The sequence below is a fragment of the Malaclemys terrapin genome, chromosome 14 (genome assembly GCF_027887155.1).
Source record: "Malaclemys terrapin pileata isolate rMalTer1 chromosome 14, rMalTer1.hap1, whole genome shotgun sequence".
Taxonomy (NCBI): domain Eukaryota; kingdom Metazoa; phylum Chordata; order Testudines; family Emydidae; genus Malaclemys; species Malaclemys terrapin.
In genome coordinates this window covers 26,613,950-26,630,603 of record NC_071518.1, presented here as the reverse complement: position 1 = coordinate 26,630,603, position 16,654 = coordinate 26,613,950, and the positions used below count along the sequence as shown (strand labels likewise).

The window sequence follows — 16,654 nt, the reverse complement described above, 5'->3', positions numbered from 1 at the left end:
TACTCTGCCACCCGGTGGCAAGTCTTTGCTTGGCCAATTGATGCAAGTTGCAGTGGAATATCACAACATTCCCTGCTGAGCTGAACTCTGCGTTCAGGTTTATTTGGGCTAGGTTTGAAAGGTTTGGGTGCGGCTGGCTCGAATTTCCACTCACACGTTCACCTGGCCTGGCTAATAATGAGCTGAATTTCATATTGCCCGTACTGCACAGCAAGCTTGCTGCACAGAATCTTAACAGCCTTAATAATTCCCCTAACCATCCAATTAGACTAATAATAAAGGCTTAATTACATATCCAGTTAATCATCAGATTTGTTCACGGAACAGCTTTAATTGGTAGATATAGCTGTTACAATTTTCCAGTTTGAAAGCTATCACCCATTTTTGCTCACAGCGATATTCACCCAACTGGTTTTATGATTGGGACTTGACCGGCTTTATTAAGACAATAAAAAGGCTCAGGAACTAAGAAACCTAACCACCCACTGCTATTGCAGCACCCTTCTACCAAACGCTGCCTGTGTTCAAGCCTGACCCTCTGATTTATAGCGCTTTGTTCTGCACGTGTTCAAGGAACTCCAAATAGCAAATGGCTTCTTTACAGGTTTCCAAAAATGAAGCTGTTCTGTATTCTGCCCAGGTAGTTCCCACAAAATGATTGTTAAAGACTCTGGGACCTGGAAGCCCCTTGGCTTTGTATGATTCAATAATGCACCACCTAAGCCATTTTGTAATAGATCCTTCAGTAGCCCTGAGTCTTTTCTTATTATGGAAACATATAAATTGGCTCATCCTGTAAAACCCTTCAGTTTTAAAAATGTAAAACCTAATTGCCTTATGGACATTCAAAGAACGGAGGCGCTTCTCTGGGGAGGTTTTGCACTGAACCAAAAGATGACAGAACTAGTTACTGATTAAAAAGAATGGAAGAGTTAACCTCTTGATGCCAGTTGTCAGACTTCCCCCCACATGCATATTTTCTGTGCGGCTTTAATTGCTACTGTGTGTTTTTACACCACAAAGATGTGATTCTGTTTTCTTTGGGATTCGATGGGGTAACTGCTTACAGCAACCTCGTTGTCTTAATCAGTTTTTCCTTTGTGCTTTTTAATCAAGTGATCTGTCCAACTGAGACTTGCGTTCCCTCATTTAATAAACCTCCTGATATCCCTTCTGTGCTCAGAAGACCCATGTGTAAGGTTCAGCCTCTGCTGACAATATTGGTCTTTGCTGTATGTTCCAAATGTGTCTCTTTGAAATCACCTTAATTTAAAAAATAAAATAAAATCTTCTACTTCCAGTGTGTCCAGAATAATGAATCTGCTTTAACATAAATAATTTTCTATCAAAGTCTAAGAAATGGCCATATTTTTAGGAAGCATTACACCCCAGGGAAGTAAATGACATATAAAAATGAACTTTCAAAGTGTTGGTCTATAGAAAAAGGAGCAGTGTGTGATGGCAAAAAATGAATTTCTGTGAATTAGCACAACTCATTATTCGTGCTATACACACCTTACTGTCTTACATTCCCTGTACTTAGCTGGAATATAAAATAAAAAAACTGCAGCCCTTCTCCCTGGCCCTCAGTGGCGGTCTCTCTGATTGGATGCCACCTACAGCATGGCAGAGAGCATCAAGGAGCTAGAAGCTGGGAAACATGCAGAGTAACCGTTTCTTAAAGTGCATGTCACAAGTCAGCTTTATATATATTTTGTTAACGTATTCTAGATTTAACAGACACTTCAGTTCCCACTAACAACTCATTTAAGAGGGGGAAGAAACATGCAGATCAAGAGCACTTTGACAACATGTGATTCCATAGCTGAATCCTTTAAAAAAAAAAATGGAATAAAAGATTTCAGAAAATCCACAGATGGATAACTTTTCAAGTGAGAGGAATTGAGAATTATGTCCTATATAATGCTTAACTTCAAAGCTTTTTGTGGCAGGGGCTCTCTGGATTTTGTCTAGTACAGCGCCAAGCATATTGCATTTAACAAATAATAAACGTAGTGTATGGATTTCCTATTAATTTTCCTTCCAATAATTTGCAGAGCTATTTACAATGTGCTTATATTCCTGCCACAGCAACATTAACTTCTGTAATCTGGGGTCAGGGAGACAGACACTAACTGAATAATCAATTCACCTCTCTGTTCATCAGCACTGTATTTTTGAATGTCCGTATGGAAACCAGATGTAGGTAATTGGGTCCACGGCTTGCTCCTGTGAAGTGTTGAGCACTCTTGCAAGGTACAGAGTCCCCATAACTAACCCTGGCCTTAATAAGGGAATCTAGTCCTGGCATGCGATCTTCATTTCCCCCCAGTGTTCTTTACATAGTACTCCTGGGCATTCTTGTTGGCCACATTGGAAGATTTTCGACAATGTCCTTCTTTAGCTATGTTTTAACGAGCTGATGGTATCTGAGCAGCTGCAAGTGGAAGAGTTAACTACTGAAAATCTTGGATTCACATTTATGCAGTTTCTCTATCATGGGGCTGCGGGCAACAATGTTAGGAACATCTACCAGTCATTAAAAATCTTCCTAACATGTCATGTTAGGTTGTTGACAAACCAGTTCAAAGGCTGAAAAAAGGACAATGTGAAATGGGTGCAAACAAAGAAGAGGCATTTAACCTCACATTCCACAAGGGATATTTGATAGAGATGAATTTGAACTAAAACATCAGATCCAAACCGCCTCAAACTCTGGGGAAGTGCAGCCCTAGATCAGAACTTCACAGGTCAGGCTCAGCTCTTTGGCTTAAGGACATTTTAGAGAAGCCGTGGAAACTTTGGGAAGAACCTATCAAGTCTTGGGGGATTTTTTGTAACCAAAATAAATCTTTCCCCTTTCCATTTTTAGTGCAAATGGAAAGAACCATGTATGCAGTATGTTATGGAATAGTTTTGAATGCTGAGCCTTCTGTACCTTTAACAACCCCAAATCTCACTTCCTTTTTATGTTTTGCCTTGTGATTGAGGAAGTAGATGAGACCAGAACTTCCTCACCATTAGAAAATTAAAAATCCTCACTAAGGCTCTATGGTTTTATGACCCTCTGTGTTATTTCAGTATTATTGGATTCTGTAGGAACTTAACAAGAAGCCCAATTTTGAACTCCACAATCCTCCATGAAGGCTGCTCAACTTTTGTCTTCACCCATCATTCACAGGGATAATTTATGTCTATTTAATTTTTAAATAGAATCTATTTTTTTTAAATCAAGCACTTAGAGTTCATTGGTTTGGAATTTAGCACATTGTTTTTATATCTGCTATACACTATTCATTGTGACTACCAAATCATCAGGCTGAGATTCCTTGATTTATCCCTGCCATTATGCAGTATAGTACTTGGCTTACAACCATATCAGGAATCTTTTTTTGGTTTATGATGGTTCATTAAGTGCCTACAATTAAGCATCTGTTCAAACTAAAATGTTAAATTTTTATGACATTTGGGTTCAGTACAAATGTCATATTTCAGTACTTGGCTCTTAAATACTTTATTTATTATGACTTCTTAAATTTACCTTTTTATCCCTTTTTTCGGCAGTTATCCTGTTGCTTGCTCTCACTTTTCCAAAGCTCTCCGCCACTCTGCCCTGCCTCTCTGACCCATCGCATTTTCTTGCCCCCCCCCTTCTGTTTCCTTCTCCCAGCTGCACCTCTTTCCTATGCACGAAACATGCTCTCTGAATCCCCATTTACTGAGCCACCATTTAATTCCCTCTTCCTCCATTTAATTGAACTCACTTCTGCCTTATCACCCACAGGTGTGGTAATTTAAAAAAAAAAAAAAACATATCGCACGGAATATGACACACTGTGCATGTGCCAAAATGAAGTTGCTGTGTGATCCTATAACTATGGTTCTTCCCTGCCTCTCCTCTTCCACCCGAACACCTCCCTCCCCCCCGCCCCATTGTTCGTCCTGTCAGTAATTAACACGTTCGTTCTTTGGGGCAGGGGACAGGTGTTTTAATATATTTCTGTACAGCACCTGGCAGGCTTTTGTGCACTGTAAGTACAGGGGAACACCCAGGGTCAGTCTAGTAAAGTGAGTCAAATACACAGAGTAAGGATAGAGGCAGCATGTGTACAAGGAGCTGGCTATAGACGGTAGCTGACCTCCTCTCTGGCCCAGAAAAGCACCCGCAGCACGGAGTGGAAGTGAAACTCTAAAATACCAAAGAGCTGTAGCAATGCTAGGCAAAAGACAGAAATCGGAGGACACTGTCAGAAAAGGGCCTTGAAAGCTCATTGTTGTCTCCAAGAGACTGTGTCATCTTAACTTTGTGGTTGCAGTGTGCTTAGGTTCTTTTTTTATACTAATAATATGTTGGAATGACACCATGATCAAAATGCCATGGAAACAGTCCTATATTCCCTACTTGGAAGTTTTGCAGATACAGACTGAGATTTTCAAAAATGGGTGTCTAAGGTTAGGCTCCTAAATAAATGACCTGGGCTCACAAAGGTTCAGGCTGTTTTGTTTACAACCGTAAAGAAGGATTTAGACCCCCATCTTTAGGCAGCCCCTCCCCTTTTTGAAAAAAATCTTGGCATAAAATACACGTGATCAGTGTTTGGCTGACTGACACCACGATGTGTTGCTATTGTCATATAAAGAGACACTTCTTTCTGTGTTCAGGTTTTATTTAGAAGCCAGCATATCTGGAGGGCTAATCAATTGCTAGGTCACTACTTGTTTGAGAAAATGCCCTTGTGACCACATCTGTGGGGAAATACTGATGTGGAGCTGCAGGGGAAGGCCCCACGTGAATCAAGTGGGTGCTGCCAAAACCCTGAGTCAGAGATGCTCTGTGAGGGAGGAGTGTTGCTTTTTGCTGCAGAATCAGGATTAGCCTCTGCAGGAGCTGGGCCTGATAAGCCCCCTGGAGTCTTCAAAGCTGAAGTCATAGAAATTCATTTTTAAAATATTGAATATGGCTCTAAACTATTAATAAGGGAACGGATTTACAGGCACGCATCTTAATTTTAACTTGCCCCTCCCACCACTCTAGCGAAGCTCCTGGAGGATTTGCAGTGTTTTCTACCATTTTGTGATTTTATCACTTGCGTTTGGCTGCCATGGTGCCACCTCTTTATCAAACAGACATTTGAGGTCCCTGCTGCTACTGATCCTACTCACAGAGTGCTGCTGATTGACATGGACCAGAGTGCCCAGCATGGCTTGCTTAGGCTGAGAAAATGGGCGAATGCCCTCGCTCTTGCTCTCTCCCCCTCCAAGTCAGTCCTGAAACATTTGAGTATCTAAAATGGAAGCTCAGTTATTTTCTATGGGAATTATTGCTCATGTCAACTGCAAAGGGGAAAGTTAAAACAACAGCAACAACAACCACATAGTAAGGAAAGCCTCCAGAAAGCGAGAAAGTAGGTGATAAAAATAGGACATTTCCCCTACTGAATTTCAAAACTGTATGACACGAGGGTTTTTCTTTTTTTTTTCTTTTTTTTTTTTTAAGGTAAAACTACTTTTTATAAAGCAAAAGCAATTCTGGATTGATTGTAATTGATTTCCACCTACAATTAATATAATTGCATCTCATCCTGCTGCCACCATTTAACCCGGAACTAGATAAGGCACTGGCATGAGAGCAAGCTTTAAAGTACTTGTAGTGATTTCACAACAGGCAGCGAGACTCTCCATATGTTCTAGATCCCAGCAAGGCAGAAGCCTGCTACAAAACTAGCACTGTAATTCTTGAACATACTTGCTCTTCTTATTAACGCAAACTTAATCTGAACAGGGTATGCAATGTAGGAAATAGTTTTGAGAGTATTGTAGGTATAATACTGGTTATGTTGGTAATTAAAATATGTATTTTTGTTAAAGGAGAGAGTATGCGACTATAATATATTTTAAAATGAATAATGTGGATAATATAAATTGTGTGCGTATATAATATAATATAAAATTATATAATGATAAACGAATTCAGCTATAATTGAGCCCCATCTGGTGGTGATATGAGGGAACAACTGATAAATTATTGCAATGGCAGAGAGAGATTGTTCAAACAAGAGTTAAAACCTTTTTTCAAAAGACGTAAGTCTTAACTAATAAATGTGAGGCTAATTTTATAGTATCACTTTTAATCATACTATTCCTGTCTAATAGTCTTATCTTAAAATAATTGTCTTTATAACTGTTTATGTTTGTCTTGAGGGTTTGTGAATACGATCTCTTGTGTAATAAATACAGATTTAAGTGTCATGAGTAGAATTCCTCGCCCGTGCTGCACCGACTAGGAAGCCTTTTTGCTCTCTCTGATTCAAACAAATGCTCAAGAAATTGTTACAGTTTACAGAAAACAGATGAAATTATTTGTGTTGACTCATTAGTGTAATCGACAAAGCTTGGCTATCACACTTTTTGCTCCTAGCTAATCTTTCACTTTCATGGGACTTTTCCCCCCATCAATGTCCAAAAACAAACACACAATTAAAGAATGTGGATCTCACTGTCTCGAGTTGGCTGCTAGAGGATAGTAGGTAGCAGTCCTCTATTAAGACCTCAGGGTGCAACATGAAGTGCTTCAGTTATTATTACACAACATGGTAACAGTGTGTAGCCACTGTGAATAAAAACAACAAAACAGGGCCATAAAATGGAGTATATGCCCAGGGCATTTATGTACACAAGCAAATGGCTGGGTGTCGCCATCTTATTTCTCCTCAAGAACTAATCTAGGCTGACCTGACATCAAGGCCAGAACGCCAGGGCCGGCTCCAGGGTTTTGGCCGCCCCAAGCAGCCAAAAAAAAAAAAAGCCGCGATCGCGATCTGCGGTGGCAATTCGGTGGGAGTCCTTCGCTCCGAGGCAGAGTGAGGGACCGTCTGCCGAATTGCCGCCGAATACCTGGACGTGCCGCCCCTCTCCGGAGCAGCCGCCCCAAGCACCTGCTTGACAAGCTGGTGCCTGGAGCCGGCCCTGCAGAGCGCTGTGTGTGTGTGTTCATGTGCATGCACACACATTATATATTTGTGAGCATACATCCAATAGTCACCGATTAGAGTCAACAGTTTCCACAGTGGTCAGGGATTCCACAGCTCCTTTCTGTCCTAAATATACAGAAAAATTGTTACATGTAGGTTATCTGAGAATGGTAAATATTGCCTTGTGCTGAGCTGTGGCAGGTGAAATAGGCACAACAAAAGAGTAACAAATGAATGAATGAAGTTTGTGAAGAACAAAGAATGGCAGATGTGGGAACGGAAGTTAGGCTTTCCTATCTCCTACCCTCGTGCACGTTCCCTTGATGAAGTGGGCTTTGGGGGAAAATGGGGCAGGATGTAGATTCCTTTTACCGAAACCATTGGGAAATGGCTCCTGTTAATTCAAGGGACTAAGAAATGGAGTGTATGACTAAATTTGCTATGCGCATACAGTACATTTCCTTTGTCTAATATCCAGCCCTCAGTACAGGATAAGAGCTAGGTGGTATCACCTTATTGTCCAGTACATAAGGGAGGCAAAAGGGAACAATACCCATATGTTATTCAGCAGCTGCTAAGCCATTTCACAGAGGCTGCTTTACGAAGAGGAATGGCTGAAGTAGTTTATATGGGGAACTTATGCGATCCCCTGTGGAAGTGGTGGGGAAAGGAGGAACCACACAGCACCATAGTCCTGCGATGAACAGTTCTTACATGCTTAGCACCCCTATCACTTTGCCAAAAAGGGAGGGGAGGAGGTGCACTGGTTTCAGTGCTGTGGGACCTAATGCAGCACTAGCTGCTGGATTTTTAGGAGCTTAGCACAAACTCTATGTAAAATCGACTACATGTGCTGTGAGAGTTTTGGTGAATCGTAAGTAAGTCAGATTGAAATCATTTTCCACTGCAGCACTCAGCACTTCTCAGTGAGACCTATTTCCATGCCAGAGTTCAACTTTTTTTTCCTCGTAGCTGTTTTGACTGTAGACCGTTTTATTTATTTATTTCTTTATTTTAAAGCGCACTTTTTACTATGTGGAGTGTAAGTTAATAAGTGGTGTTTAGCATGGACTCCTCTGTAGTTGCTGTGGTTGCTGTTATGTCTGTGTGGTTATGTCTGCTTTTCATTAATGTCTTAGGTCCCCCAAAATGAAAATAGCATAGGTTGGCTGTCTCTGTAAGCCTGAGGGTTGTCCGCCTCTGGTTTAGACTTATTCAGGAAAAAACAGCTCATGGTTTATGTCATAAGCCTTGTTTAGTCATTAGTCAATAAACTATTGTATAAGGGTAGCTATTGACGTCTGAACTGTTCTCTTGCCTATAACTATATCTCTGTATTACTGAACAACATAATCTTAGCTTTCTCATGCACAATTTGCTTTTAAAATTGAGTGTGTTTGCATAAAGTCTTACAAACTGCTTACTAATCAAATGGTTTTTTCCCCGTACAGAATATATACATGAGACATATGCTTGGGAGTGCTTTATGTTTGCGCTAGCTATTTTTGTCACAATGACTAATCAGATTCATAAGTGGTCCCATTCCTACTTTGGGCTGCCTCTATGGGTCACAGTTTTGCAAGATCTGCACATCATTTTACCGAGGAACCACCACAGAATCCATCACGTAGCACCCCATGAAACCTATTTTTGCATCACTACAGGTAAAATAAAAACTCTTAAGAACCATGACATGTCTGATGTTGTGACATGGGGGGAGGGAGGAAGAATTTGGAGAGTTGAAAAAATGTATTGCTCTTGGAATGATTATTGCAAACTGGATATTTTCATTTGGTGCTGCTTCCTAATAGATGTGTTCACTTTAAAGCTGGAGTTTTAAATAAATAAATCTGGTGCTTTCTAGAGTGCAACGCTGAGAATTCTTCATCTTTCATGCGAAGTTAGACTGTTAGAAACTCTACTCATAGAGGAGAGAGCTGTTTCAGTGCAATACAGTACTGTCGTATTAGAGGAACAGTTTTATGTAGTAGCATTCAACGCTTCATATATTGTATGATGTGTGTACCACAGATGGTAACATATTTGCATAACTGAATGTAACACACATCATTGGCAATCCAATATTATAGTAATGTGAAAAAAAAATATTTAACATACCTGTGCTTATATTAAAACTCGTTCTCTGTAAATTGTTGCTGTAATTTTAAATTGACTAGAAGTTCTATAAAAGGAAATCATATGTTTTTAGATTGCTCAGGACTTCAAGGACAGACGCTGCTTATGATTTAGTGAAGCTAGTTTGTACCAACTCTGTGTTGATGATTCTTTGATAATGTTTCAGATGAATCCATAATCATCTACGAAGTTTTTTTTATTTACTTCATTATTGATGATGCCTTTGAAAATTTGTTTTGATAGTCCATAATTTAAAACTAGATCTTAAATAGGGTAATTTAAGTGGAAAGCGTCTGTAATGCCCACAGAAGGAGCATTGAGATGGTGGCACTGAACAGAATACAGATCTCAAAGTACAGTGATCTGGTGGTGCATAAAAGATAGTGAATGAAGCTCAGGAGAATGATTCCCAGGCTAGTAAAAGCTTGTCTTCTCAAGGATGTGGTACACTAGAAATGTAAGAATGCATGGCGAGGGTGGAAGAAAGAGAATGGGGGCAGATGGCATTAACATTACTTTGCAACAGCCCTTTGACATGTACTTTAAACATTATCATTAATGTGTGGGTTGGAAATGGCTTTAGGTTATGCTTAAGAGCAGTAACTAGCAAGTTATAATATTTTAGCAAGGGGAAAGACAAAAAAAGAGACACGATAGTTAAAAATATTTTCTCAATCAACACTTTTTCCCTTCCAGGCTGGCTAAATTACCCCTTGGACAGAATAGGATTTTGGAGGAAAATGGAAAATATTATAGAAGCATTAACAGGTCAGAAACCTCGAACTGATGATTTACAGTGGGCATGGAAGATGCAATAAAGCACTCTTTAAAAAAAAAAAAAAAAGAACTAATATGTCATCTACAGGAAACAAGCATCTCTTTAGCACAATGGATTTTAACCTCTGGCACAATGAGTTTATGAAAACTTTGAAATTCTGCAGAGCATTGTTTGCAATGTCACAGAAGAATTTTATGATTTGCCAGCTTGGATATCTTTAAGAGTTGAAACACAATGATATTTGGAACATACAACCATTGAATATAATTGCTAATCTTACTTGGTTTTAAGAGACTATTATGCCTGATGTATTTATTAGAACGTCTGTATCCTGTTACTGTGCTTAGGTGGATACTCACAATGCATCTGACTTCATAAATGTACCCAGAAAAAAAAAAGATACGTTAATTAACATAAAGTACATTTTGGCTTCAGTGTAAGTAAGATACATAAATTGGCTTTGTGCCATTGTATATTGAAGAGTTTGTATTGTTTAATTTGAATGATGCAATGTTTCAGTATAGGCCTAAGGAGTAATTTGACTAGATCTTTATTTTTAAACAGCCGAATTTTAAACTTCTGTGTTTTGGTCATGATTTTTAAACTGAGATTCCATTTTTGTTGCCACCATTTTGCAACCCACAATGATTTGGTCACTTAGTTTTTCCCTTTAATTCATTCATCTATTTCCCTACAGGTATAAAATGTGGAGGCAATCTACCGTAGGTACAAAATTGCACCAATAGCAATGAAGCTCAGGTTTGAAAATGATGCCTTTTACACTGTTTAATGCTAGGAAGTCTTAACCACTGTTGTTGGTTGTTGTTAAATATTTATATTTCAGTGGCTCCAATCCAAATTAGTGGTTTCCATTTTGTACGCTCTGCACAAGGACCTAGTGCCTACCTCAATGATCTTATGATTTGAGTAGACAAGCAACATACAAATAATGGGGTCTGTAACTGTGGTTTTAAATTCTTTACAATGAGTGAAATATGCCTTTCAAAATCAAGACATTCATTTTAGTTAAATTAAGATTTCAATGAGAGAAATATGAGCATCTTAAAGCCATTTGTAATATACTTATCAAATGAAAACCCCTTACGAAATGGCTAGAGTGGGGCATATTGTAGGGTGGTTGGTTTTTTTAATGCTAGGAAGCAGATTTACCATGTGTCTTTGACCTGATTCTGGTGTCACACTTATCTGCTGCTGTAATGCCATTGAGTTCTATGGAATTGTATCTGACTGATCCTTGATGAAGAAATGAGATAAAAACCAGTCTGTGGTTCTTAAATTTGGAATCTATCTTTCACCTGCTGTCCCAACCCGCCCAAAAATGTGTGTTGTTTTTTTTTAATATCTTGGGAATGGGGCAGAATTTATATTCAGAAAGAGCCGAAATGTTAGTGTGTCAATCTAGCTAAGCTGGTTGGTAGAGCCCCTCTGCATCTGATCAGCGATCCGCAAGCATGGTCTGCAGATACCACTGATATAAAGCGGCTATCCACAGATTTTCAGAGATCTACTGGTTGGAAAGGGGCACTCTTGCATGTGTTAAATCATTAGGAGGAGAGAGTAGGGGATTTTTCATTTGCAGACCCCTGAATAGTGTTCATCTGCAAAATGGTAATGGTGCTGAACAGATAAGAACTTTGTCTCTCCTTAAAGGCTAATCATCAGCAATACAGGTTTGTGGTAATAATTCAGCTGTTCATTTTAGGCACCAGCCATCCATGATCATGACCGCAGCCAAGTCTCAGACTAAACAAAAATGCCTGTTGTTTATTCCTGTTGTCCTGCAAGATTTTTCTCCCATATATATAAAATGATCCCATATAAATTGTGAACCTGTTCTGAATACTAGGTACAATTGTCAAAAGCAATTAAGGTCCCATTGAAAATCAGTGAGACTTAGGCATCTATGTCACTTTGGCACCTTGGAAAATTTTACCCACTGTGAACAAGTGGACAGGCTCAGTCTAAGTACATGCAGTTAAAAGTGTTAATTGATTAACAATCCCATATAGAAAGTAGGGTGGCCAGGTGTCCAGTTTTTGACTGGAAAATCTGGTCAAAAAGGGGACCTGACAGTGTCTGGTCAGATCGACTGATTGGACAATCAAAGTCTGGTTACTGCGGGTGGAGGATGCACCGGGTCGTCACCTGCGCCAGCCCCTACTCAGCCATGGCCGCTCCCAGTCCCGGGTCCACAGGTGAGTCTCTTATGATCCGGGTGGGGGAGGGGGGGTAGAAGGGGAACAGCAGCGAGCGACAGGATGGGGGGATGAGGAATGGACGGAGCGGGGCCTCAGGGGAAGATGTGGGGCTTTTGGGGGAAGAGGTGGGGTAGGAGAGATTCTGGCACTCCTGCTGGAGTGTTGGGTTTTTATCTGCACCTAAAGGGCAGAACAACCACTCTGGCTAAACCAGGAAACCGGTTACTAGGATTTAGGAATGCTGATATGTGATTGGTTGACAAAACTATAGGAAATGCAGAACACACATGATTCCTGTTAAAGTCTGTAGGAGACAAAGCAGGAGGTTGACACATTCCAGGATGGGCCCTTGGAGGGTAACAGAATACAGTCCTTATGAGACACACAGTGTGGTTTGTTGAAGATGATTTTATTTCCTTTAGGTATTTATCTACCATGTTAACAAACATTTCACATACAACAATTTAAATTCTTTGGTGTTTTGTGTGTGTGCATGCAGCAGACTGAACATACTGTATAACAGGAACTATAACTGACATTTATGAAGAAGAGGGAGGTTAAAAATTAAAAAAAAACCCTCTTTGTAAAAAAACTAGTTTCTTTGTATAATTAGGGCCAAATCCGCAGGGTTAAAGAAAGGGGAGCTGAAGCTATTCAGCACCGCTCCCGATCAGGGCTCAAGCATGTTGCGCTGCCTTTGTGAATGTGTGAGGTAGCATACGCCGATGCCTGGGTTCGTACAGTTATCTTTAGGGTTCCCTCTTACGGCTTGATGTTGCTAATACAGTTTTGTTTATTATTAAAGTGTTGATCCGAGATTCAAGTGTAGTAAAAGGGGGTTAGATCTAACGACAACCAATTGGAATCCAGTCTGAGCCAGTGAAATACAATATTACAATAAGAGGATCTAATTTTGGTTATTCAGATAACATCTTTTGAGTCCAATTAGTCTTTTTTTTTTTTACTAACCATAACATTTTGAAAATCTGTGTAAGTTGATTTCTCTTCTTTTAAAAAAAAATCAAAACATGAGAAGCTTTAAAGGATAGCAACAGATGGGAATTAATTTAATGTGCTGTTGTCATAACTTCAGAAAATTACAAACTGATCTAATGACAGTAAAATTTAGAGTAGGGAATTTAAGCTCTACACTGCCCTACTGAGGTTTGAAGAGAGAACAGTATTGATGTCGATTTCAGATTCCTTCATATGGGGATGAATGTCTATGTGAACTCCTGATTCCTTACACAGCTGTAGCAAGGTGTTAATATTGCTCTGTGACAAACGTAGGTATCTGGATAAAAGAAAAAAGAGAGAGCAAAAGTATCTTGCAAGTATCCCAGAAACTTTGGTCAAAATTTCCGTATGTAGTGTATAGCTATAGGCACATAAATCTACCTTTAGAAAACTAGGTAAAAATGGTTTGAAGTCAATGGGAGCTTGAGTGCTCAGCACCTTTGAAAATCAGGTCATCTATTAAGTTCCTGATTTAGGTATTTGTATTTCAAAATGTTGAGCTGTATTTTTATTTTTATATACATAGTTAAATGAAATAATTTGCAAACTGCAGATTTGCAGGGTAAAGATGGTTACTCTGTATGTCTACAAGTTATTTTTTGCCTCGGTTTTAAAAATTTCCCTGGATTGCACTCTCTAGCAGTAAGGATATTTGATATTTCAAATGGTTCTAAAAAGAAGTAAGTATTTCTCATTATCATTCATCATCATTTTGAACCAACCCACATTACTAGTCACCATTAAAAGGTTATTTGCCAAAGCTAGCACATAATGCTGCATGCAGTTATTTCCTATGCAAGCTCCAGAAAATAAATATTTTGTGCAGCATTCTATGCTAGCTGTTGTTGGGAGAGGGTGACTTCTTAATGATACCCATTATACCTATTTTCATAGATCTGTACACTATGGGGGAGTTCTCTTTGCTATTTTCACAAGACATTTTCTAACCTGCAGCTCAAAAATTCTTCAGGTCTGATCTGTGGCAGAGTCACTGTTTGTTTGAATTTTTCCTCTTCCCGAGCTCTTTCAAGCAAGCCCTTCAACCTTCTTTCAAATGCTGGGGATCCAGAGGCTGTTTCGTGCAGATGAAGTTTAGAAAAAGAGAACTTCTCTCCTGTTACCGATAGCTTTTGCAAGGAGGGAAACATGGATATTGCCTCTTGCATGGAGAAACTGTTATCCACATAAAGTTGTCTTGCACTGATATCCTTCTTGGAGACACTGGCAGTTGGGTGGGGATTGTAAAAGCTGCCTCTTGAGCCATAGGAAGTTCTAGCAGATACTGTCTGCATGGACAAGTCAGTTCCACTGAAGGGTGTGAAATCCTTGGAGTGTTTCTGGTCTGAAAAAGGTCAGAAATATTAAACGTCCGCTCTCTCTTACTCAAGGTGCTTATATGGGCCCTATTACCATAATAGCTGAGCACCTGACAATCTTTAATGTATTCATCCTTAAAACACCCTCGTGAGGGAGGGAAGTAAAATTATCTCCATTTTACAGGTGAGGAATTGAGGCATAGAAAGACTACATGATGCGCCCAAGGTCACACAGAAAGTCTGTTGTGGAGCAAGGAATTGAAACCAGGGCTCCCCAGTCCTAGATTAGCACTCTAACCATTGACCCATCCTTTCTCTTTTATTGCTCAACAAATATTGTCCATTTTGAAACAATTGTTATATGTTAATTGCTGTGTAGAGCTGTAGAAGTACAGAATTCTTGGCAATAGATGCCTGTTGACTATTATAAAATATTTTGAAAATAAAATAGAAGTCTGGATGTTTGAAACGTGTCATCTCCAGGATGAAATTGACTAAGGCCTTGTCTACACTATGGGGGGGGGGGAAATCAATCTAAGTTGCACAAGTTCAGCTACGTGAATAAGGTAGCTGAAGTCGACGTAGCTTAGATCTACTTACCGTGGGGTCCACACTATGCTATGTCAACTGGAGACACTCTCCCATCAACTCCCCATGCGCTTCTCGTTCAGGTGGAGTACAGGAGTAGATGGGAGAGCGATCGGTGGTCGATTTAGCGGGTCTTCACTAGACCCACTAAATCGATCACCGATGCATCGATCGCCACGTGTCAAAGTTCCGGTAAGTGTAGACAAGCCCTTAGTGAATCTAGTTTTGCATCAGTTTTGGACCTGGTCTTCTGGATCTGTACTACTTGGCAATAGAGCTGCTTAAGGATGAAACCTCCAAAGAACTCTAATATCAAGTAAATGTTTTCCATTAAAAAAAAAGTCTGCTTTTGGTTGTTGCTAATTCAAAGAGAACTGTGTACATTGGTTGCTGTTAAAAATATCAGATTATCACTGTTTATTTACTGTTCTAAGTTTGACAAGCTATGGTATCTGATAGCAAATGCTGAGGATTTAGTGGTAACCACTATTACCTGTTAGTTTGTAAATAAGAACAGTATGTTTTTTTAAATTATAATATTATATAAGGTTGAACATAAGAGGGAGATTTTTTTCTGATTCATATAGAGTACATTAAATACAAAGCTCTGCCTTCTAAAATGTCCTTTGTGGTAGGAAAACAATGAAAGCTACAGACGCAAATTCAGTGCTAAGGGTAATGTTGCCATCTGAACTCTCACAGGAGCTTATCTTGTAAAAGTTATTTATGCAAGAAGACTTTAGTCACATAAGTAGTCCCATTGACATTAGTGGAACTCTTTGCCTGAGGGAGGTCTTCAGGATAAAGCCCATGGTTCATAAAGTTAAGGGGAGCATAGAAGTTAGCTTTGGGAAAAACATTGGGGCCATATTTTCCTAGCAGCTGTGAACATTCTGTATGCAAATCAGGGAGTTAAATGAGCAGTTACCTAATTTGCCAGAGCCTTTCCAGTGCAAATGCGAGACTTAGTTGAAACCTGTCTCAGACTGGGACTGTATACCTTTTTAATGTTGTCCTATTTCCTAGTATTTCATTAGACAACATTATTTTAAAGTTATGAAACATATATGTTGTTTTCCTAAGGGACCAAAATGGCTACATGTCTTTCAGGTTAAATATTGAACATAGGGAGTTTTTAAAAATGCATCTTATTTGCCCAGAAGACATTCCAGGCTATAGGCAACACACAGATAAAGTGTTTGTTTTTAAAAAATTTGTATATACAAAGATGTCTGGCCTCTCAATCAAATATATGTTAGCTCCAGATTTGAGACATATCTTATTAGTATATTAGCCAGGAGCCCCATTTGGGACAACGGAGCTCTGTTTGGTAAATAAGTGATTAGAGAATATTTAAAAAATAAACTACTGCTGTCTTACAGCGGTTCAGGTCTATCATGCAATAATTTATTGAGGGGGCATACTAACCATAAAAACACCTTTTAAAACTGGTAGACAAAATATATTGTATAAATCTTTCTTTTTTACTGCATCATCTCAATGGTTTAGGATCTTTTTAAAAATAAACTGAATTGAATCATCCTGTAGATTAATTGCTTACTAAATGGAATGTTTAGCTGTTTAAGTTTTACAAGGCAGTGAGTCTTAAACAAATAGGTCGACAATTTC

At 39.2% G+C, this 16,654-nt stretch overlaps 2 protein-coding genes across 3 annotated transcripts in view; one reads left to right on the top strand and one right to left on the bottom strand.

Moving 5' to 3' along the window:
* LOC128848763 (plasmanylethanolamine desaturase-like) overlaps positions 1-11,193 on the top strand; it is an 81,398-nt gene extending 70,205 nt beyond the window's left edge. Inside the window, exons 5-6 of the mRNA XM_054048911.1 lie at positions 8,423-8,635; positions 9,804-11,193. Of these exons, the coding sequence (XP_053904886.1) occupies positions 8,423-8,635; positions 9,804-9,925 (335 nt within the window). The 3' untranslated portion in view covers positions 9,926-11,193. The remainder of the gene's footprint in view (positions 1-8,422; positions 8,636-9,803) is intronic.
* Positions 11,194-12,500: 1,307 nt separating this feature from the next.
* The window catches only part of C14H16orf78 (chromosome 14 C16orf78 homolog), a 126,222-nt gene continuing 122,068 nt past the window's right edge, over positions 12,501-16,654 (bottom strand). The window contains exons 1-2 of one of the 2 annotated variants that reach the window (XM_054049219.1): positions 14,070-14,899; positions 12,501-13,398 (exon numbers count right to left, since the gene is read on the bottom strand). In XM_054049219.1, the coding sequence (XP_053905194.1) occupies positions 13,251-13,398; positions 14,070-14,413 (492 nt within the window). In that variant the 5' untranslated portion in view covers positions 14,414-14,899 and the 3' untranslated portion in view covers positions 12,501-13,250. Of the gene's footprint in view, positions 13,399-14,069; positions 14,900-16,654 lie in introns of those variants that run through there. The other variant, XM_054049221.1, reaches the window with a different exon arrangement.